This window comes from Odocoileus virginianus, chromosome 29, assembly GCF_023699985.2.
Source record: "Odocoileus virginianus isolate 20LAN1187 ecotype Illinois chromosome 29, Ovbor_1.2, whole genome shotgun sequence".
Taxonomy (NCBI): Eukaryota; Metazoa; Chordata; class Mammalia; order Artiodactyla; family Cervidae; genus Odocoileus; species Odocoileus virginianus.
Window position 1 is genome coordinate 24321331 of NC_069702.1, and position 24150 is coordinate 24345480.

Genomic DNA, 24150 nt, shown 5'->3' on the forward strand with positions numbered 1-24150 from the left:
TCAGACCTGACTTAGTGACTGAACAACAGTAACTATAAACACTAATCCTGATGTATTTTGCAAGTGAGCAAGCACTTATGTATACTTAAGAGTATAGATGGCATTAAGTGTTGAGTTGAGCTCAATTCTGGAACTCATCGTCTTGCTCTGAGTATCTCCAGTGTCCCCTATCTCACAGACCTGTGGCATCCAGCCAGGTGACCAAAGAGGACTTGGAATTACCTTCTGTTCTGTCCTTCCCATCATCTAACACGCCTTGCTGATTCAAACTTATGCTCTAACTCACTCCCTGTTCTTTATCCCCAAGACAATGGTCTAAATTAACAGCCTAAACCCATCTTTCTAGAAGTCTCCCCATGGTAACATCCTTCTCCCCACTCCCTAGGCCGATCATGTAATGAAATGAGTTCAGGGCTCTCTAGGGTAAACTCTACAGTACTGACCCATAGGTCTTGGTGATGATTTTCTGCACTGGATTCTACTACCCCTCCAGACCCACTCTCCCCAGCCTGACTCAATGTCTAGTGAAGCTGAACCCTGCTGGGTGCTGGGTTCGGCCAGTGGCAGCCACGGCAGGAGCCTGGGAGGTGGGAGAAAGGAGACGCTGAGGCCTGTATTCCTGGCGCTCTCCTTTCAGGTGGCGGCGGCTGCAACCTTTCCTCCAGAGCTATGGATGCAGTTCTGATAAGGGCCCCTTCCTTCTGCTGCTCTGGGTCCAGAGGTGGTAATGGCTGCTCCACTGATGCTAGCCCCATGGGGACGGAGCAGCTTCATTGTCCCTTCTTGCCTATGTGCCAAGTCGTGTCCGACTCTTGCAACCCTGTGGACTGTGAGCCTACCAGGCTCCTCTGTCCCTGGAATTCCCCAGGCAAGAATACTGGAGTGGGTTGCTATGCCCTCCTCCAGGGGATCTTCCTGACCCAGGGATTGAACCCATGTATCTTATGTCTCCTGAGTTGGCAGGCAGGTTCTTTACCACTAGCGCCACCTGGGAAGCCCTTCTTGGTCTCCCTTAAAAACAAGTAGTCAAGGAATCACTCACTCTATGCTCTAGACACACCAACCACATGTAACTCAGTTCCTAAACACGCCATGGTCTGCCTGGGCTTTGTCCATAACATCCCTTCTAAATGGTGAAGCTCTTCCCATTAGTCCGCCCGGCGTTAAGAAAGCCCTCTGGACGCCACTCGAGCGGCACTCGTGTGAAGTCCCTCCTGACCCCAGCACCACACGAAGAGTGCTCCCGTGGCCCCGAGTTTACTCTGTGCAGCCGCACGCTAGACACAATCACTGCTTCTACACTGGTCGCCCACACTGCTGAGTGCCTTCGGGGGGGCCTGTTTTTAGCCAGTGTCAGCCCTAGCACCGGAGCAGCTGGTAGTTGACACGTTCTTGTTCACTGCTCGTGGATGGAAGGCAGGCAGGAGGGACAACACTTTTGAGGCAAGAACAGTTAATTTCTACGGAAACTGTCTGGAGACAAAAAAGGCCCAACACATATACACAGGAGGGCACTGGTCCGGGGTGGGGGCTGGGGGTCCTGAGTGCTCAGAGTCCCACTCCTAAATGCTTACCGTCTAGATCTCTTCTTTCAAAAGTCTATTTGCCAAGACATACCTTTCCTTTTAAGGCAGTACATTCGGAGAAATGATTGGGAAATCCCTAATTTCCAGGAGCCAGGAAGCAAGAGAGCTGCCTCTTACTGGCTGGAGTGCTGGTCAGCCGGTGTGGACGTGAAGTTGCACCTCTGTTTCTTGTCTGACCTTCTTGGTAAGTGACTCCCATGCGGGCAGGGATCTGATTGCTTTATTCAGAGAATCCCAAGTGCCTCCACCAGAAGGTGGCCCACACCAGACACACAGGAAATATCTGCTGTACCGATGAGCAGGGGAAGAGTGCTCTATAGCTCTGCAGTGAAGTTCAAGGAGGTGGATAACACCTGTGGACCACAGCAGGACTCCTTTCCTGGCTGCGTCGCTTACTGGCCTCCAGTGAGAACTCTGAGGCTGTGTCTACAGCGTCTAAGCCCGCAGTGCCCGACCCAGAGGGCGCCCTGGGATTCTGTGTCACGTCAGCACCGCTGTGGTCACGTTCTTCCAGGGAGGGGTGCAGTGACGACAGCGGGTACGTCCCCCCTCGGTGTCCCTGGCCCCTCACCTGCAGCTTCCCTGGAGCCTGAGCTCACGTTCCTGGGCCCTCTCCTCGTCCCCAACAGCTCTGTCATTCCTCTCTGTTGCTTTATTTTTTATTTGTATTTTTTTCCTCTCTGTTTTTAATGTCCATCTTCATTCTGCCTTTTGCCTTCTTCTGGGACAGAAAGGGAGGAAAGAAACTCTGGCGCCCATGTTTGCTCTTTCCTAGTAAGTATCCCTGAGGCTGAGGTGTCACGACACAACATCCTGGCGTGGAAGCTGCCTTCCCCTCTGTATCCTGCTCATCTGTATGCCAGACCCCCCTCCCTGCCCCAGAGAGATGGTGGTCTTCTCTAGAAGGACTCCTGTCTCACCGTACTTCTCTGTGTACATGGGACTCAGGGGAGGTAGGGAGGAGACTTGAAGGGAACTGCTAGGCTGCCTACCCTTTCCTCGTTGCTGGCGTCTTCACCGAGGCCGCTGAGCACGTTCTCCACGCGGGCCAGGCGCCCCGAGAGCGACAGGAGCAGGTTCACCACCTTGTCCAAGTCCCCAATGAACATCTTGTACTTGTCGATCTCATTGGGCTTGCAGAACTCACTGATCCAGGCCTCCACCTCCTCCCCCAGGGCGTTATTGAGCTTGATGTCCATCAGCAGGCTCCCCTTGGCTTCCTGGAGGGTCTCAAGCTTGTGGGTGAGGCTTCCGATCAGCTCCGCCTGTCATGAGAGAGGAGACACACAGCAAAAGTTAGCCAGCCGAGTGGTCAGAGGGATAAGCTTCACTTCTAGTCACATCCTCCCTGTCTTTTTTTTTTGACGCTCAGCTGAAGGCCCTCCCATGCTCTCTATGGACTGCCCCCAACCTTAGACCTCTGTCTCCTTTCCTGTCTCAGAACCTATTCAGTCCTCACAGGCTACGCACGATCACACGTCGCCTTGGAATGCTGTCCAGTCATGTCGTGCTGTGCGCAACACTGCCTTCCCAACTGGTTTGATCATGGCTCACTTTTAAAAGCTTTCCAAGACATGTTCTCATTTGAGCCTCACAACAATACCGCAGGCAGGCAAGGTATATATTCTTCTTCAACAAATAGAGCAGCCGAGACTCAAAGGAACTAGGGATTTGCCTAAGATTACAGAGCTGAGTATTAATCACAGATACCACTTGTGGAGCAATTACTATGAGCCAGACATGGTGAGGAAGTCTACAGATTATCTCACTGAGCCGTCCCAGTGGTCTTGTAGGAGATACTCCCTCATCTGTGCAGCGCACTAGGTGAGGAAATTGGGACAGTGGAGTGTGCTGAGTTTTAATCGGCAAATGAGCATTAACCAGTAAGTCTGTCCTCAGATGTTGGGGGTGAGTGGTGAAGAGAAGGGAGAACTCTTCTTCTGAGATGCTACTGAGCTTGGCTCCCTAATTTTCTCAGGCTCCTTCAATTTAAGTAGGGTTCACGATGTCCTTGAAATGTCTAAGTTCTGGCTTGAATGAAAGGTGAAAGGTCAGCAGTACTAGAAGGGCAGTTACCAAGTGAGTGGGGTTCAGTGGGCAAGGATGGGTCAAAGAAGGCTGAATAGCCACCAGGGTCAGCATCTAGCCCACTCAGTCTTTCCTCTGCAGACCCTGCCTTTGGTTTCTTAGCTTTAATTTTATTACAGTATAGTTGATTTACAATGTTATGTTTTAGGTGTACAGCAAAGTGTTTCAGTTAAACATATTCATTTTTTAGACTCTTTTCTCATACAGGTTTTCACAGAATAGTAGTGAGTAGTGTTCCCTATGCTATACAGTAAATCCTTGTTAGTTACCTACTTTTTGGTAGTGTGTATATGTTAATCCCAGTTCCTGATCTATCCTTTCCCCCGTTTCCCCCTTGGTAACCATGCATTTGTTTTCCATATCTGTCAGTTTCTGTCCTCATTTCTGTTCTCTTTATTCTGTTTCATGGCAGCAATTTCTACCATTTTGTCTTCCAGCTCGCTTATCCATTCTTCTGCTTTAACAACAGAATAATTGACTCCTTCAAGCATATTTTTCATTCCAGTTGCTGTATTGTTCATCTCTGTTTACTTGTTCTTTAAATCTTCTACTCTCCGTTAAACATTCTCTGGTATCCTCTTGATTTGTGCCTCCATTCTTTTTTGGGAGATCTTGGATTATCTTTGCTATCAGTAGTCTAAATTCTTTTCCAGATAGGTTGCCTCTCTCTACTTCATTTAGTTGTGGGCTTTTATCTTGTTCCTTCATCTGGAACGTATTTCTCTGTCGTCTCATTTTGTCTAACTTTCTGTGTTTGTGGTCTCCACTTCTCAGGCTGCAGGATCATAGCTCCTCTTGCTGCTAGTGTTTGCTCCCTGGTGGGTGAGGCTGGTCCTGGGGCTTGTGCAGGCTTCTTGGCGGGAGGGACTGGTGTCTGCCTGCTGGTAGATGGAGCTGGGCCCTGTCCCTCCAGTGGCAGGGCTATATCAAGGGGTGTGTCCAGAGGTGGCTGTGAGCTCAGCCTGTCTGCTGATGGGTGGGGCTGTGTTCCTGCGGGTTGTTTGGCCTGAGTGTTCCAGCACTGGTCTGGAGGCTGCTGGGTGGGACCAGGTCATGATACAATGGCAGACCTCCAGGAGAGTTCACACTGATCAATAGTCTCTGGGGCCTCTGCCACCAGTATCCTTGCTCCCCAGTGAACCACAGCTGACCCCTGCTTCTCCAGGAGACCTTCCAGGACTCGTAGGTAGGTCCAGTTCAGGCTCCTATGGCATTCCTTTTTCATGGTGTGTCCCAGTTGTGCATGAAACCTTGTGCGTGCCCTCCAAGAGTGGAATCTCTGTTTCTCCCAGCCCTGTGGAACTCCTGAACTCAAGCCCCACTGGGGGTTCCTCCTCTGGATACCAGATCCTCAGGCTGGACAGCCTGCTGTGGGGCTCAGGACTCTTACTCTTGTGGGAGAATGTCTGTGATATCACTATTTTCCAGTTTGTGGGTTGCCCACCTGGCAGGTATGGGGTTTGATTATGTCGTGAAAGTGTCCCCCGCTTCTGTCTTACTGAGGCTTCTTCTTTGTCTTTGAATGTAAAATATCTTTTCTGGTGGATTCCAGTCTTTTTGGTCATTGGTTGCTCAGCAGTTAGTTGTGATTTTGGTGTTTTCGTGAGAGGCGGAGAGCTCAAGTCCTTCTACTCTGCCATCTTTCCCAGAACCAAGGGGCTGCTTTTAGTTTGGGCGCTGGCTGGCCTCTTTCCCCAGCATGTGCCGGCCACTGTCCCCTCGATACACGCTGTGCAGATGCCTGGCCCGTGCACACTCCTGGGACGGTGGGGACAGTGCTTGGCGCCTGCTCGCAGGGCTCAGGCAGGCAGCTGCTGTCTGCACCCTCTTGGGACCTCAGGGGCAGTGCTTGGCACTTGCTCTGTTTTGTTTTTCAAAGACGTCAATGCTGGCAGAAGAATCATAGGTCTGCCTGTACAGGAGCAGGAGCTGACATGAACTCTGGGCTTCATGAGACAAGGATGGACAGAACGAGAAGAAAATGCCTAGAAGTGATGCAGGGAGGCTTCTGAAGGAAGAACCATCTACATTTTGCATTTTGGTTTCTGAAAGCTATTGGTGGGGCTGTAATGTGATCCATCACAGCCCAGCCAGATTGGCTAATATCAGCATCACTGAGCAGCCACATCAACCACTCCTGACCCAAAGGTTGCACATTTGGATAGTACTTCAATTTTTCATTTTACCAAGCCCTTAACATATGGAGATTTGGATTTTAAAATGTAGTTAAAGAGGAATTTGAATAACTGAAGGTAGCAAGGGAAAGTTGGCTGTATTCAATAGCCATTTCTCTGCCAGGCAGATCTTTTCAAAAAAACCTACCAACTTATACCCATGAAATTCAATGGGGAGAGAGGGGAGAGGTGTTTTGATTTTTTAAAAATAACTTACTAGTCTCTCAGGAGCTAATTAATTTGCAAAATCATCGACATTTAACCACTTCTCATCTGGCATAAACTGTTAACTCACCCGCCTGAGCTGCTATTTATAAGAGTTCTCGCTGGAAACACAGTTTAACAGTCCCTCCCTCCCACCTTGCCATCTGCAGGCTGAAATCCTGTTGAGCCCTGTCCAGCTCCTCACGGTTCCAGAGCCAACTCGGACACTGGACCAGGAGTCAGGAGATCTGGCTATGACAGAAATTCATTCTCAGGCCAGTCACTGGACTTTTTGTATCTGTTTTTCTCATCCACAGCACAGGCATCCTGATGCCTGCCTGAAAATAATCATTCTGTTTCGTTACAGAGCTCTTTCTCTATGCCAGACATCATTTAGGCGTTTTCCTATTTTCAATCACTACTCACAACAATCCAGTGAGATGGGTGCTGTTATCCCCCTTTTACTGATGAGGAAAGTGAGGTGGACAGCGGTTATGTCATTTGCCCATGCTCAGGCAGACAGAAAGAGGCAGCTCTGGGCTTAGACCCAGGTCACCCAGCTGCAGGATTCAGGCTTTTTGTTGCTACGTTAAAACAGCTCAGAGGAAAGTTGTGAGGCTCAGGTAAGATGAAGCAAGCACTTTGGAAAATATAAAAAGTGTTAGACATTCAAGTTGTTCCTCTTCTGTGCTATGGTTAAGATTAGGCAGCCTCTTGAAGAACAGGTACCAGTCAGTCACTTGGGTAGATGACCCTAGGGGAATATAGCCAACCACTCCCCACCTCCAACACTGTTTTGCCTTCTGCTCAGCAGACTTGTGCTGACAGGGTTGCCAGTAATGTCACTACTCACACAGTCAGCCTCAACCAATGGCCTGTCTTTGTCTAAACAGAGTAATTTACGACTCTTAAGGCTTCCCAGGTGGTTCAGTGGTAAAGAATCCATCTGCCCATGTGGGAGACCTGGGTTCGATCCCTCAGTTGAGAAGATCCCCTGGAGGAGGGCATGGCTACCCACTCCAGTATCCCCGCCTGGAGAAGTCCATGGACAGAGGAGCCTGGCGCGCTGCAGTTCGCGGGATAGCAAAGAGTCGGACATGACTGAGCGACTAATACAGCCCCATGGCCAGGGTTTGAGGACAGAGAGAAATTCAGGCTCCTGCTGGTAAAAACTGGGACTAAAGACATTCAACTCGAGAGTCCCAGCAGCAGCACAGGCTGTTCTCTTTAGCTGCGCTTCACTGGGGAGAGAAGTCGGGGGCACTCTCTGTCCTGAGCAAGCCTCCATCCCATGTTGTGTGGCCTGCCAAAGCAGAAAGGTTGGGGGGTGCCCACTGCCAAGGCAGATATTCTCAGGCACGTTCTCTGTCAAGAGTGGTTCTCGTTTTCTCTCAGGAAGGCTTGTGACCAGAAAGCTCTCACATTTACCTAGTTCGATCTCTTGGTTCTGAGGTAACAGGAATCCCTGACACATAAGAAGAAACATGGTTAAATTCCTCAGAATTCAACGCAGCTCCTCCTCCTCCCTCCCTGTGTTTTCCTATTTCTGTTACAATAGTCACCTCAGCCAGGAACTCCGGAGTCAGCCCTCTTTCCCTCTCTTCCATGCTCTGTGTGTAATATTAATCTGCTACCAGGCTGTCCCTTTTACTTCCTCTTTTGAAAACTAAAATCCATCGGCTTCTCTCACTGCTCCTTCTGCACCCCACCTCTGACCCGTATCATCACGTTCCTGGGCGGCTGTAACCCTTCCAACTACCCTTTCTCACTACTGTCTGAGTCCGCAGGTAGCTGCTACAGAGACTTTCCCGGATGCAAATCCGCTGCGTCTCTCTCCCTGATGATAAACCCCGGGAGGGAGCTGTTGGTGGGCAGATGTCAGAAGCCCACGTCAGGCCCCCTCCTCCATTCTAACAGCTACCACCCTGAGCCCGCAGAGCGGTCTGCAAGGATAACTGGCGGCTCGCTGGGGAGGGAGCAAGCCTGGAGGATGACCCAGATGGGGGTGAGCTTCCCGTTTCTCCCCCTTTTGATGTTCTAGCTCTGCCCTGGGAATAGCCTTAACACTGAACTGCAGAGATGGTATGGGAGCAAGAATGCTGAAAGAAGCCCTGCCTACTATGGGATAAAGCTTGCGGTGGAAATCCTGCTCTTCCCCTTCCTTCTCATTTTTCCCCCCCTTTCCCAGCCCTGTTCCCCGAGCTGACTCTCCTTGTACAGCCACATGGCGTGAGCACTTAAAACTGCAAGAGAAAAACCCTTCTTTCTGTCTAAAGAACTGGGAAAATGACCCATGGACCAAAACTGTGAGGGGGGTCTCCCCACTATTTCTTTCTCTCATTGAGGGGAGTCCCATGCAGACAGTACGGCCATGCAGGCTGCAGTGATATCGCGAGAACTTGTCTATTTCTAGCAGAGGTCCAGGAAAAGGGGCCTCTGGGAGCCAGAGGCTGGAAGGGGATGGGAGGAGGCATGGGGATACTGGGCAGGAGAGAGCAGGGAAGGGAGACCCCCCCACCTCCGTGTCTGCACTGCCTGGGTCCTGGCTCACCCAGAAGCTGCACGTGTAGGGCAGACCCAGAGCAGCACGGCGGAGGCTTTCAGGACTGCACTGTGACAGAACTCACCCGAGCCGTCAGCTCGGCCCTGAAAGGTGCCCGTGGGGGACGGACACGCAGGAGACAGCAGAGATTCTGAAAACTGAACGGACTCTGGGACGATACCCAGGGTGGGACGGAACTTGCAGCCTGAACCTCACTCGGCTGACTGCTTGCTAAAACAAAACAAAGAATCCACATTCTCCAGGGCATTTTCATAGAACCCAGTCTCATAATACTCAAAATGTTCAGATACCATATTACCCCATATGAAAAGAACCAGTAAAATGTGAGCAGCTCTCAGGGGAAGACCACCAACAGGTGCTAACCCTGACATAAACAAAGGCTGGGACTACTGAAGCCTTTAAAATAACTTTTGTAACTATGCTCCGTGGTAGAAATAAACACTCCTGAAATGAACAGCCAGACACTACAAGACAGTAACTGAACGGAAATTTTACAACTGAAAGCTGTAATATTTGAAATAAAAAAAAAAAATCACTGGCAGAATGCAGGAAAGTCAGTGAAACTGAAGATCAATAGAAATAATCCAGTTTGAACAAACTGACAGAAAACATTAAAAACATGAACAAATAGTTTCAGACTTGCAGGGCCATATCAAAAGGTCTAATATTTGAGTACTGGAGTCCCAAAAGGATAAAAGGAAAAGATTAGCACATTAAAAAAAAAAAAAAATTGAAGACATACTGGCTAATAACATCCTGAATTTAGTGACAGACATAAATTTATAGAATTAAGAAGCTTAGCAAACCCCAAAAGGACAAATGAAAAAAATCAGGCCCATGCACATCATAACCAAACTGCTGAAAAATCAAAGAAAGAAAAACTTGAAAGCAGCCAGACAAAAACAACACGTTGCATATAGAAGGAACAAGTATTCAATGGTTGTGCATTTCTCATCAGAAACGAGGGAAGCAAGAAGAAATGGGACAACATTTTGGGCTTAAAGAAAAGAATAATCAACCCAGAATTCCATATCCAGTAAAAACTCTTTAGAAATGACAGTAGAATATGAACATTCCTAGATGAAGGAAAGCTAAAAGAATTTGTCACCAGCAGAAAAATGCTTAAAAACAGAAACACTAAAGGAAGTTTTTCAGGCTGAAAGGAAGACAGACCAGAAGGAAGCTTGGAACTTCAAGAATGAAGCAAGAGCAACAGAAACAGGCAGCTGAGAGTCATCTGGGTCACTAGTGGTCTCCTGGGGAAAGCCAGTTCTAAGGAACAACAGATTCTTTTTGAAATATTCTACCAAGTCTCTAAGCCAAAGTCTTCTAGCCTTCAGAACAGAGAATCATGGGATCTGGTTAAGCAGATCTTTGTCTAATAGATATGGCAGAGTTTAGCCAAACAGCTGAAAGTATTAAACTGTCCTTAGACTTTATGTCTGTCAGAAGTTTACACAGTGAGTGTTTTATATTTTAAGTAATACTTATATAAAGCATGTTAGTCTCCAAGTCCTGTCTGACCCCATGAACTGTAGCCTGCTGGGCTCCTCTGTCCATGGGATTTCCCAGACAAGAATACTGGAGTGTGTTGCCATTTCTTTCTCCAGGGGATCTTCCTGACCCAGGAATCGAACCCAGGTCTCCTGCACTGCAGGCAGATTCTTTACTGTCTGAGCAATATTATAATTCATCATCCAGGCTATATAAATAAAAAGTATGTTAAAGGAGAATGGATTGGAAATGCTAACTTTAAGTTTTAAAATATTAATAAATCAGGACCTTTGTTTCCATCGACTCTTAGTGAGTTCCATGCCGAGAAATACATCTTCAGTTATTACTAACTTTAAACATTATTGCTTTGCAGAAGTTGGTGGAAGGCTATACTTGGCCTTAAAACAATCTTGACCAAGCATCACGTTTTTAAAACCATCCTTAGAAAAGCTTGTTATATATCAGGAACTGCATTTCAACTTCATGCTGCATCTATTAATAAATGCCTTCAACAACATCAATTAAAGCCTACATATTTCCTGTTTCCAGACCAGATATATAAATGCAAGTGACACAGACATTCTATTACACATTAATAAACCTGTAGTTCATTAAAACAATCTCATAAGGTTCTCCACTGCCGCATGATAAAATCCAAACTTTAGCATTTCAGACAAAGCCCCATGTGACCTCCATGACCTCCTGCCCCCATGAATCCTCCCTGCCATTCACGGCCTTTCTTTGTTATCCTCTAAATTTGGTAAATTCTGATTTAATCACAAGACTATTTTACATCCCCAATATCAAGCCTCCTTGATACTTGAAGGTATCGCCCTTCAATACACACTAGCTCCCAATGCTTTTTCACACCTCCGCTTCTTCTCCTAGGCTATACCCTTTGTCTCGAATGCCCCTTTCTCTTCCTCTCCTGACTGACTCTGATTAATTCAGCCTAAAATGCGACAATACAGGCATCAGAGCAGTTTTGTGTAAATAAAGAAGGTAATAAAGCACTAAGTAAAAAAACCACAGCCCACATCTGGGACTAAGACTTGCTCGACAAATAGTACCTAATGTCATTTCCTGTGAGGATTAATCCCCTATTCCTTCAATTCTCAGTCTAAAAATACTTCTTGTCACATAATCCTTAGAGAGGGTGATGATAAAGTGATGAAAAAGCAGTGAAAAGAATTAAGATGGAGAGGAAAAAGCAACAAATAATTTGCCACACTGCTACTGCAGGGCAGGGTATGTCTACCCGCAAAAAACAAAACAACTGTAAAATATTCAGTTAAAGATGTTATGGCAACTTAGTATTTATAAGGGTGTTTATATAGCCCCCTCTTTGGGATAAATATAGCCAGACTACAGCGAGGTGGTTTCTCCCTCCAATCCCATTGAGTGGGGGCCAGGAGACATGCTATGGAGCAGGCGTGGACGTGGGGAGGCCTTGGGCTGGGAGAGCCTGTGTTACCAAAGCAGCTGCATCATGTCAGCACGTTAGCCACGCGCTGTGAGTCGGCAGAAGAGAGGATGTCACTGAAGGAGGTGTTTCTAAAACCCCCAAATCCTCCTGCCCCATTGCTGCTTGCTCCCACGGTCTATATCCTCTGGTCTCGTTCCAACACATAAACAAGAGGGCTTAGGACACATCCTATGGAATAAATGAGACAGAATCACGTGAGAAGGTTTCCTGGAACCGGCACCACTGAGAAACACATTCCTGGCTCGGCACGAGGTGAGGTTTTTAACAGAGAGCCCCTTTCAGCAGACTGGCCTGAGATGTACGAAGAGCTATGAGCACAGGGGCAGGCAGCCCCTCTGGGGCTGTGGGGAGAGCAGCTGGGCACAGCTGGGCTGAGATCTCCAGGGCGTGTGGGAAGACAGCAGTATCACGGTCATTCTGAAAGTGCTTTACATTTAAAATTTCTGTAGGAGCAGCAACTGCTAACAACTCAATTCCAACACTGTGCTTTCAAGCTTTTCCCTGTGGTACAGGGGAGCCGATCTAAAGAGCAACCCTTCCTTTTCTTGAAGTATCTTTTGACAATCAGTCTCTTTTTCCTTAAAAGTTTCTAGACTTCCTAGTTTTCCTTTTGACTATGAAATACGAGAAGAAAATGACACAGACCATTGGCATTGGTTGGTCAACTGTGGAGTTTCGGGGACCCTGTGTTGAACCAGGAAGCAGGTGACCTGGGTTCTAGTCCCAGCTGTGTGGCTTGTAGGAAATACACCTTAATCTCTCTAACCCTTCACTTTTGTCATTTGTAAAAAGGACAAAGGCAGGACAGCTGTGAGGCAACAGCTCCAAGGGCCTTGCACGTGGAGAATCTCTGATGGCTCAGGGAGGTTGGTGATGTCACAGGCCTTCCCCTGGCTCCCACCCGCCACTGCTATAAGGCACCAGTAAGCCTGCAAGAACTCTCCTTCTGGGGGAGCAGAGCAAAGGCCCCCATTCTTTCTTTACCTTCTTTTCGTTGATGTCTGCCTGCTCCTCTTCCTCATTCACCTCTTCCGGCATAGCCTTGATTTTGTTTAGAAGCTCGGCCTTGGGAGCAGACACGCTGTAGTAGGCAGGACAGTTGACCAACATGCCCACCGCTTCCTTGTCGTCACTCCTGGGTCAGAGAGAACAAAAGAGTACAGCTACATGCAGCTTCATTTCATCACACGTCTGTCCATTTGGAAACGTGTAAAAAAATTCTGTGTAATATCTTCCCGGGGTTAGGATGACCTAATAAATATTTATGATTGACTGATCACTATGTGTGGGGCTCTTGAAGCCAGAGTACTTGGGATGGAAAACCACAAAGGGCAATATTACGATGGGGAGTGGACTGTGGACATTTAACCTTTCTGCTTGGTTCTCCTCTTGTGATAAATATCAGAATGACACTGACTTCCTGTTTCACAGAGAGACAACAGGGAGCCAAGACTTGGTCAATGTGACAGTGTTTTCAAGGTGCTGCACCAAACTCAGTTTTTAGGTTACTTACTTCCTACTCCTCTTTAGTTTCCGTAGTGTTTCTGATGCCTACTATAATTGTTGCTTGGACATTTACCAGTTTTCCTTTTTCATGAACGCTTGAGGCTCCAGGTAAGCCTGAAAAACCTGGAGCCTGCTGGTCAACAATGAACGCATACAAAATGTAAAACCTACTCACTGGTTAAAACAGCAGGGGGGTTTTCAAGGATGGAGGACAATCTAGAAGTTGTGGACCTGATAACTAAGGTCTTCGTTTTATTACAATCAAGCTCTCCCTCACACTCTATAGGTAAGATTCTCAGTTGAGTTCAGTCGCTCAGTCGTGTCTGACTCTGCAACCCCATGGACTGCAGCATGCCAGGCTTCCCTGTCCATCACCAACTCCTGGAGCTTGCTCAAACTCATATGCCATCCAACCATCTTACTGTCTGTTGTCCCCTTCTCCTCCTGCCTTCAATCTTTCCCAGCATCAGGGCCTTTTCCAGGGAGTCAGTAGCTAAGACCCTACTCACTGAATAAAGGACTCTGTGGGCATAATTAGTTTTCTCGGACATAATCCTGTGACATCATTTAACATCTAAACCATCCGTTTACTATGGAATTCAGAACCACCAGAAGGCTGTTTTCACTAATTTCCCAATTGGTGAGGTTATTCCTCTAAAAAATATAGGTACATTATTCCAGTTAGTGGGGGGTGGGGAAAAAAAAAAACATGGTAAAAAGGTCTTCTGATATGCCCTGCCTCCCCACATATTCGTTGCCTTACAAATGGGCTTCTTGGGCGTCTTATCGGATCACCTGAAGCCCCCAGTGGCTATCTGCAGTCTCACACACGACAGGATGATGCTCACTCTAACCAGAAGATGGCGCACGTCATCCTCCTGAAATCTTTGAGGAAGCTCTCCATGCTGCCAAAGCCAAGTGAGGATTTCACTTCTTAACTTTTGTGCTCAGGGATAATGCCAGGAAATGCTTTTCTAAGAATGTGTGTCAACTACTCTGGTCTTCCTATCGCGAGTGGCTGGAAGACAACCACCCATGGTGAACCGACTGGCACATCCATAAAAATTCATCTCTGGGTCCACGGGGGACCCAGTGGACTGCCCTGCACATTGTGTGTGCTTAAGAAGTGTTTGCTAAGCACATGGCCCTGCATAAGTCACTTCCTGTTAGTCTCTGTAAGAGACTGAAAGAGGAGAGGCTGGACAAGGTTACTGTTGAGGGCTTGGATAAGGCGATCAGGCCTCTGATAACCCATCAGACAGCCTGGAAACACCACATAGTTCTTCCCTTTCTCCCCTCCCCACAACTCAAAACACAGCGTTCCTGTAATTTCGTTAGGATCAGTTGGAAATTTCTAAAATGCAAGCCCAAATTTAGATGAAATGCCCTCTGATTTGTTGGTGGTCTTGAAGCCACCAACTGTGGAGTTTCAGCCTGTTGATTCATATAGTTTTCATTGAAAACTTGTAATAAAATTAAAAAAAAAACCACTCTAAATCTCTCCCATAGTAGCTTCAAGGAAATCAAACATGCAAGGAAAATACTGCAGGAACTCAGGAGAAATCAAAAGAAGGAAAAAGACAAATTGCTCACGGCCCCCTCATCGGATCATCGCCCCCACGGAAGCAATTTAATTTGAAGTCTGTCTGGGGACATTGCCAGGGACTTACCTCTTGGTCTCACATCCTGGGAAGCTGATGGTTTTCTGCACGGCCTTCCTCTTTATGCTGTTTTCCTTCAGCAAATTAACATCTCGAGGAAACAAACCTTCCATCAGGTCCATAGTTGTCTTCATTCTGGAGTCTGGGTCCAAAATGTCTGCCAGAGATTTGTCTTGGTGGATAATTTCCTTGGCCAGGGTCTCTGTTCTGATGTCTTCTGAGGTCTTCTGAGGACCAGAACTGACATGCTTTTCTAAACCTGCAGTCCCACTGGCTGGCTCGTGGATGAGGCTGTGGGTCTGTGTGGGAGGTGGCTGGCCTGGGCTTGGCTGCTTGCTTAGGGACCCAGCAGGCTGGGACAGAGCACCCGTGGTGGAGGGCGGGTTGGTCTCCTTGGCCTCGAAACTCTTGCCTGATGTTTGCGATCTGGAACCCAGCAGCTGATTATCAACCAGAAGGGCTGCACCAGGCATGGACCTTTCCTTGGCAACTGTCACCTTGGCAAGTTTGCTGGAGCTGCCAGGGATATTAAAAAAAAGAGAGTGGGTGAGGGGAGTCAGCAGAGGGTGAAAGAAGACAGAAGAGAGATTGGCACAGGGGTGCAGCTTCCCACACACGTCAGGAGATTCTGAGGTTGTCATTCCCACAAACAGCAGGGCTCTAAAGGGTCACAGAGAGGCTTTTAAGGGGGATGTGAGCCTTTTAAGGGGGATGTGACTTGTTAAGGGGGATGGATTGAACAGGAGTTCAGTTTTGGTGAATGTTGCTCTCAGATTCCAGAGCTTTATGAAAAGTGAACAGAGGATTATAGTGGTGTTTACAGGAAGTTACCACAAAGGTGCAGATGTATCTTCAGTGTTGTCCTAGGGAGTTATGTGTTGGGAAATGCTCCTTCCCCATTCTTCTGGCTTCCAAGAAGAGGTTTTCCCTAAACATTACTGACCCTCAGCCTTCCTCTTCATTCCTCCCTATGCATACAGAGTGATTCTGCAAAGAGAAGCTGCCCACAGCCCATCCACAGCCTCTTTTTTTAGAGTAAGGCTGCCGCTAGACTCGCTCTGGCATGCTCACGTGTGCTCATTGCGTGTATGTGCGTCTAGCACAGCCTGTGACTTAGGTGGGCAACCCTTTTTAATTTGAGGTTCAGAGTCAGGAGACTCACTTATACTCAGACAGAAGCCATACTCTCTAGGATCAGCTCTCTCAGTAATAAGAGTGATTATTTTTGTCTCCTGTATGCCTTTTCCTTCTGTCTTATTTCTTAACTGATTCAGAACTCTCAGCAGGGAAGAGGGATGCTGTTTATTTAGACTCTCTGAGCCTGCCACGCCCACAGAAGTAAACCTGGCCTCTTGGGTTCTGGCTTCTATTTCCACTAGTCTCACTCCTCAGCGCTGAAAGACTGCTAGCATAATGACTTGTTGCTGTGCTTCGTTATGTCTGACTTTGCAACCCTGTGGGCTGGAGCCCACCAGGCTCCTCTGTCCATGGAATTTTTCAGGCAAGAACACTGGAGTGGGTTGCCGTTTCCTCCTCCAGGGAATCTTCCCCACCCAGGGATGGAACCCGCATCTCCTGTATCTCCTGCACTGTAGGTGGATTCCTCACCGCAGAGCCATTGCGGAAGCCCTGCATAAGGACTACCAAGGTCAACAGATGAAACAGTTCTGTCATCTTGTGAAACTGACATGGCTCTCCAGGGGCCAGCAGAAGCAGCTCAGGGCAGCCTGCAGCATGGAAATCTTACCAGGGGAAATCTCCCCTGGCAGAGGTCTGCGATCTCACCTGGCGCAGGGCTCCAGGTAGCCTTCCTCCCACTGGGCCGGGCACACAGCTTCGGGGGGAGGTGGAGGGAAGTGGTCCAGGCCCTGGGCCGGGGATGCCTGGCTGGTTGTTGGTGGCTGGGGCAGCGGCAGCAGGTCATCGCAGCGGGGGCTGGAAGTGATGGTGGGGCGTGGGTCCCTCACAAACACCTCGTCGTCCTCACAGTCCTCTCGAGGTGGCGGGGAAGCCAGCAAGGCCGACTCGGAGATCCGGAGGGAAAGCCTGCCCGGCATGCCTGGGGCCCTGAGAGGCGTATCCGGGTCAGAAGTGCTGCTCGAGCTGGGGGCATCCCGTGGCTTGGGATAGTGCTTCGGGGGGTCCTCGGAGAGGCTCTCCTCTCTGACCGTATAGGTCCGCTTCATCCAGGGCGGGGAGGCCCGCATCCCTGCGCGCTCTTCCATCCCACGCTCAGGGCTAGGAGGTTGGGCCGGGCTGTGGCCGCCACCGCTTCTGGGGGTCCCAGCTGGTGTGGAGGGCTGGGCTGCGGCCTGTGAGCAATAGCTCGAAGGGCCAGGGGCTGGCAGGACTGAGATCAGAGGTGCAGCCCTGGTGTCTGGAAGATGCCTGTGAGCTCCCGAGGACAGTGGCGGAGGGCAAGGCGTTCTGCTGGCCTGTCTCGGAGGGTCCAGTGGCCCCGGACCCCCGTTGGGCACAGAGGTACCACCACTACCTGCTTTGCAGCCCGAATCCCCCCAGTGAGGGCTGGGATGGTGTCTGAGCGCTGGCATCTCTTCACGGCTGGAACAGCTGAATGGCCTAGAGCAGGATACAGTAACGTGGGTTAGCACTGATGAAAAGGGGCAAACGCTGAGCCCAAGGTGCATTCCACAGATGGGAAAAGCCTCTGATGGGAGAAGGACCCTGGAGAAACTGCACACTGCTTCCCCCTGGCTGCTCAGACAAAGAACCTAAAACTTTAAATGCAACGGCGGGATAGCCATAAACTCCTGCAGGAAAATGTCACAGGGCAAGCCTGGGGTCACAGGGCATTTCTTTTATTAATTCTCTCTCATCCCCCTTCCTCCATGCAAGGCAGCATTTGAGGACAGGCTTCAGGACATTTCTTCTGCTCCTTTTAGACCAAGTTTGGGAACCAGCTCCTGACTTCTCAGGGAAAGGATGCTCCCTCATTCTCTTGCCAGTGAGCCCCCACAGGGGTGGTCTGTTTGGAAAGTATTTGCATGGGCTGCTGAAACAACTTTCTCTTGGATTTCCAGTGTTCTCATTTCTCCAAATGGAAAGAAAGAAAGAAAGAAAGAAAAGGAGTGTCTCATCTAAGGAGCTAATAAGCAGTTTCCTCTGGAGAAAGAGACAGACCGTAATGAGCAAACAGCATGCACGGTGGTTTAAACAGCTGTCTTCTGGGCTCCAAGGAAAAACCCAACAATTCCCAGTACTTTTGTTATTGTGTTTGAAAGGAAAAAAAGGAAAACAAAACAAAGAAAACACGTCTGCAGCACTGCCTGCCTGCCATGCAAGAGTTAATGTGAAGACTGAAAAGTCTCCAGCAAACATCCATAGTTCATAAATCCCACATCTGTAGCTCGCCGCCTAGTGTGCAAGTGAATCTGGAAAGCAGATGGCACTCTTCATTCCACAGACCCGCGTCCTGAGGGGGCTGTGGCTCGGGCCTAGGCAGTCAGCACAGTCCTGGCCACAAAATCGTCTAAGGCCAGATGAGGGTTAAAGCAGAATAAAGAAGGAAAAGACTCCAAAGAGCCCAACTAGCTCTTCTCCTGCCTGTTATTTTCTCTTTAATATAAAACGTAGTAAGGTATCCATCTTCCACTCAGATGCAAACCCTCCTTCCCACTATACATCTTTTCATTTATAGGCAGCTTCTTTATCAGGAACCTCTCAATATCCAAGAGTGGCTATTCTGTCGTCCTTGGCGGGTTCCCAAATGGGTACACCAGAAACCCAGGGGTGGGAGATTCACTGAGGGTGTTCTCTACTCCCACGTCTTATTCATGTTGGGACCCACAGCCCCCCCAATTCTGGCACAAAGCACCCTCTCAATAAATGTCTGTTTGAACAAACAATGTCTCTTTTGCCCGCTGCTATTTAGATCGTAGGCCATGAATTATTTTTGAACTTAGCATCCTCTAATAGGACATGGAATAACTGGAATCTGATGTTTTAAGGACTAATTCATGTTGTAATTTCATATTGCTTTCTAAAAAAGGGGAGACGTCACTAAAACACACAATAAAATAATGTGTATCTTTTAAAGATCCAGCCAAAATAAACTTTGATATAATGTTTTTAGTTTATGCTTAATCTTCTTAGTTTATAGAAACTACATTTAAACTGTATATTTTTGAAGATAGTAGTTTAGTTAAATGCTTAGTTTGATTGAGAATATGTCTTCCTGGTGATTGTTTTCCAAGAATAAAGACTAGTGTCATAAAGATTTTGTTTCAGTCTCTTATAATCGAGTGTGAGACAAGCATCTACTGATATGTATTCAGCAATCATAGTATTCATGAATGAAGTTTGATTAGTCTGATTTTCTTCCTCATAGCATTTTTAAAAATATGGTTATAAAAATCCTATAACATAAAATTTACTACTTTAAATTCATTTTAAAATGTTCAGTTAAGTATATCCATATTGTTGCAAAACAGACCTCCAGAACATTTTCATCTTGTGAATCTGAAACTAGGTAACTAGTAAGCAACAACTCTTTTCCCCACTCCTCCAGCCCTTGTAACCGCCATTCTATTTTTCTACAAATTTGACTACTTTAGATACCTCATACAAATGGAACCATCAAGAATTTATGACTGGTTTAACTGGCTTAGCATAACGTCCTCAAAGTTCATCCATGTTGTAGTCTGTGACAGCATTTCCTTCCTTTTAAAGGCTGAACAATATCCCAGTGTATGCACATACCTCATTTTGTTTATCCACTCAACCACCTGTGGACAACTGAGTTGCTTCCCCCTCTTTGCTATCATGAATAGTGTTGCTGCGAACATGGGTATAAAAATCTCCCTTCAAAACACTGCTTTCAATTCTTTGGATTTATACTCAGAGGTGGGATTGCTTGGTCATGACAGATTTTTAATTTTTTGAGGAACCTCCATACTGTTTCCTATAGCAGTTACATCATTTTGTAATCCTACCAACAGTGCACAGGGGTTCCAATGCCTCCACATCCTCACCAACACTTGTTCTTTTGTTTTTTTGATTGTAGCCATCCTAATGAGTGTGCTTTCGACTTGCATTTCTCTGTGGATTAGTGATGTGCAGTACCTTTCCGTGTGCCTGTTTGTTATTTGGAGGAATGTCTATTCAAGTCCTTTGTGTAATCGGGCAATTTGATTTTTTGTGGTTGACTTTAGTTTCACCTTAGACTTCAGAACAGTCCTCTTTTGGCAGAGCTCTAGTTCTAGTTAACCTTCTCTTCTTTCTAGCTTTGAATCAATGCACCCAAACTAACTAACGCCCTTAGCCTCACCTTGACTCCTTGCTTCACTTTGGGAAGAGCTACAGGAGCAAAAGCAACTATACAAGGCTGCCCTTGGCAGTGAAGGAGGTAACTTAAAACCCACTTCCTGACCATGCTGCAGTTACCAGGCTGAATTACTGAGATGATGAATACAGAAAAAGAGAAGCAACGACTGAGTGAAACGAAATAAATACTAAAGAACTGGCCTAAAAAAAACCATGAGAGATTAAGTATATTACCTTTAGTTATAACAGATTACAGCAGACAGTCCTACAATGCTGCATTAAAATTACGTACAGACACGTGGTTCAGAGGAAACTCTCTTTGGAAATTCTTACTCATTAAGCTCCAAATGAATAGTTCAAAGATCCTACTTCTAAAAATTATCCACTATATTTTTTCAAGGAGAAATGATTTTGAAGGCAATTAAAAAAAAAAAAAAGACTTTCTTGCTGTCTTCTAAGTGCCTACAATAATGATTTGTCTTGTTATGTGAAGCTGTTCATGAATGGTCATGCTTCCCCTAGTGCTTTATTCAGAGACCTGATCCTGCGGGTCCCAGCCAGAAGAGATCAGCCACACCAGAGAGGACCCACTTGAGAAAGTCAGAGGATATGCTGGAGAAAGGCACAGCCATCAACCATTCTGATGTGAACATACGAGAAATCACCCACTGCCTCAACAGCACATGTTCAAAACCTGTTCTGAAGAGTACCATTCTTAGACAAAGTCATCTGTAGATAAAGAAGTTTCCCATAGCCTAGACAAACCAAAAAGGCAGCATCAGACACCATGAAACATCATAACATCTTAATTCAATTTCTAGTAGAGACAAACAGAAGCATTTAACTCCAGCAGCATTCATGAGGCAGAGAGCATCATAACTATAGACACATACCTGGAACCTGGGCCAGCCAAGTAACACGGATCCTTCATGAGACCAAAGTCATTGTTTTCCCCCAAAAGCACATCCTTAAAACAGAAGAGAGGCACAGCGTTATTACCAACAAATGGGTGTCACAATTTACCAAGGGGGTGCAGGTATAAAGGAGATGGAACATTTATTGGTGGTCCACTCTTTATTGTCAGGCTCATGGCAGCATTGTTACTTACGAACCCAGGTTATCCTCAAAGCCTCAGGAGGTGCTGTGAACCCCACTGCACTGATGAGGACACAGGCCCAAGAGGTTAACTTTTCCAAGGTCACAAGCGGTAGAACCTCAGTCTGTCTCATGGGGTGCCCCTCTTAACCAAGACATTTTCTAAACAAGAGAGGTCTGATGACAATTACCTTCAGAGTTCAGAAACAACTGCTATACTTGAAGTATAAAGATGAAAATTAATTCAAAGGGCAAAGCTTTCAAAATAGCAACAGGGAAATATGGGAGATGACAAGAAAAGGAGAGTTATTAAATTTAGCAAAATCCCAAGAATCAGATAGGAATCTGACTTGTAATCAGGTTGATATACATTCTTTCTGGGAAAAACATCTCATCCACATGTCATATCAGTAACTCTGGGGACACTTCAAGGGTAGTCATTATTTGTTTCTGTTTTTTTTTTTTAAGGAGAATTTGAACTTTATTTTTCAAAATTAAGATCAAATAATTCACATGTATTGTTATTTAATCAAATGTTAATTGGAGAAGAAATGCCTTTCTTTTATCTATGTTTTAAGCAACTTTCCATCAACAATAAAAGGAAACATAAGTAGTATATAAATTTTTCTTTCATTAAACTTCTTAAAAAGGGGAAAAATCTTAATTACACAGCTTCAATATTATAAATGATAATAATTTGTGATTTGTTCTTTCCCTAATTAGGTAATAAGAGTTCAGTTCAGTCACTCAGTCGTGTCGGACTCTTTGCGATCCCATGGACTGCAGCATGCCAGGCTTCATTGTCCATTGCGAACTCCCAGAGCTTGCTCAGACTCATGTCCATCGAGTCAGTGACGCCATCCAACCACCTCATCCTCTGTCATCCCCTTCTTCTCCCGCCTTCAATCTTTCCCAGCATCATGGTCTTTTCCAATGAGTCAGTTCTTCGCATCAAGTGGCCAAAGTATTGGAGTTTCAGCTTCAGCATCAGTCCTAACGGATTAAGACTCTGCCTGCTGTTCTAGGAGGGTTCATAATTTTCATCAATTGAAAAATATGAAAGCATATATTCTTAGATTCCAACTGAATTTTCTCTTCATTCAGCTGCTCTGCTGCTCTCTGGATTTTCTCACGACATCTGTTTATTTCTGACCTTACTTCCCGCATCAAGCGGCGACTCTCCTCCGCCTGGTGCTCGGAGAATATGATGTGCTGGAACAAAGACTCCAGACTCATCTCAGGCTGCGCTCCTGCTGCTCCCGTCTTCGTCCTTAAAATATTTTATAACCGAGTCTGAGGATCCTGCAACAATATGGTGGGCTGGACACCTAGCAGAAGGCCTCACTTCGCGGGTCTCTGGGAACTGAGCCTACGGTGTCTCTTGTTTCTGTTTTTAATACGGGTATATACTGGTTTCTGGTGGGTTATAGGTCAGCTTTTGATAGTGTAAAATCAGTTCATATGTACAGGTTCCTGATGAAGACCATGATGTTGCTCTTCATAAAACTCTCAATTATTTATGATAACAGGAGTCAGGTAGAAAACAAGAAAATTAAATCCACAGGTAATCCATAAACTTAATTTCAGCATTTCCCCCTTTATTCTGTCCAAAGAGCTAATTGCTTTTCATCCCCTTTCTCTTTCTTTCCTGCCCCTTCCCCCTAGTCAGTGGTAGAGGTAATAATAAGCAAGAAGAGCCAGAGGTGGGTGGGAACAGGCCCAAAGAAGAAACAAGCCTGAATATTACTAATAACCACAGCTTCCCCTTACTATGTGCTGGACATTCTGCCAAGTTCCTTATGATCCTCAAGTGACGTGCTTGGAGTCATGTCAGGCATCTGACATTTCTTCTGTAATTTAATCTATAACAATGGGGAGTGGGGCAGAAACTGCAGCTCAGAGAGGGTGAGTATAGTACCGACAATTAAGTAAGGAGCTGGGATTCAAACCGTGATTTCCTTAAAGCCTAAAGGTGATCTTTAGAATCTTAAGTTGAGTGGTGGCTGAGTTGGATGCAATAAGACATCAGTACTTTGAGAAAAAAGAATTCCATGAGTCTCTGATTTGCTCAAGTATCACTAGAGGGAATGGGAATTCCTACTCTTCACAAAACTTTACAGGCCATTTATAACAAGCAAAGACCTACTGCACAGCACAGGAAATTCTGCTCAATATTCTGTAATAACCTAAATAGGAAGTGAAGTGCAAGTTGCTCAGTCGTGTCTGACTCTTTGCGACCTCACGGACTGCAGCCTGACAGACTTCTCTGACCACAGAATTCTGCAGGCAAGAACACTGGAGTGGGTAGTTGTTCTCTTCTCCGGGGGATCTTCCCAACCCAGGGATCGAACCCAGGTCTCCTGCATTGCAGGCGGACTCTTTACCAGCTGAGCTATCAGGGAAATCCAGGGCAATAAATAGAGAATTTGAAAAAGAATAGGTCCAAGACAAATCACCTTGCTACACACGTGAAATCAACACAATGTTGATAATCAACTATACTCCAATATAGAAAAAAAAATGTACACATTGTTCAATGAAAGAAAACAAAACTAAACCCTTATGGTCTCTTTTAAAGTCTTTCTCAAAAAAATAAAAAAATAAATAAAGTCTTTCTCTACTCCACTCCCTCGCTCACAAGAATATTCAGCTTCACCAGTTATTAAGTGGAAAAGCCTCTAGGTCCCCTCAAAGCTAATAATGTTCAAATATATACTTCCATTCTATTACTTCCTTTAAATTACAGCATGTGCTTGATATTTATGAGGATATGCATAAAATAAAGGAACTGAGAGCCAGTAATAGTCCACTGAGAGAAATTTCTACATCTCCTGTCAATGGAAATACCATTTGGACTGAAGGGAAATTCCTTCCCAACCCAGTAGAAAACCCAAGGAGGATTCATTCCTGCTGCACATATTTGCTGTGATTGGGCATGTATGCACTGTCAAAGACGACTTGATTTTCTGTAAACTGGTAAGCAGTATAAACTACTATGACAATTTAGGAA

At 46.4% G+C, this 24150-nt stretch overlaps 1 protein-coding gene across 6 annotated transcripts in view; it reads right to left on the reverse strand.

Moving 5' to 3' along the window:
- The window catches only part of SHROOM3 (shroom family member 3), a 318505-nt gene that overhangs the window by 2407 nt on the left and 291948 nt on the right, over nucleotides 1–24150 (reverse strand). For all 6 annotated transcript variants that reach the window (XM_020894678.2, XM_070458265.1, XM_070458268.1 and 3 more), the window contains 5 exons: nucleotides 20939–21012; nucleotides 16548–17342; nucleotides 14772–15278; nucleotides 12580–12730; nucleotides 2579–2851 (listed from right to left, as the gene is read on the reverse strand). In XM_020894678.2, coding sequence (XP_020750337.2) covers nucleotides 2579–2851; nucleotides 12580–12730; nucleotides 14772–15278; nucleotides 16548–17342; nucleotides 20939–21012 — 1800 coding nt within the window. The remainder of the gene's footprint in view (nucleotides 1–2578; nucleotides 2852–12579; nucleotides 12731–14771; nucleotides 15279–16547; nucleotides 17343–20938; nucleotides 21013–24150) is intronic.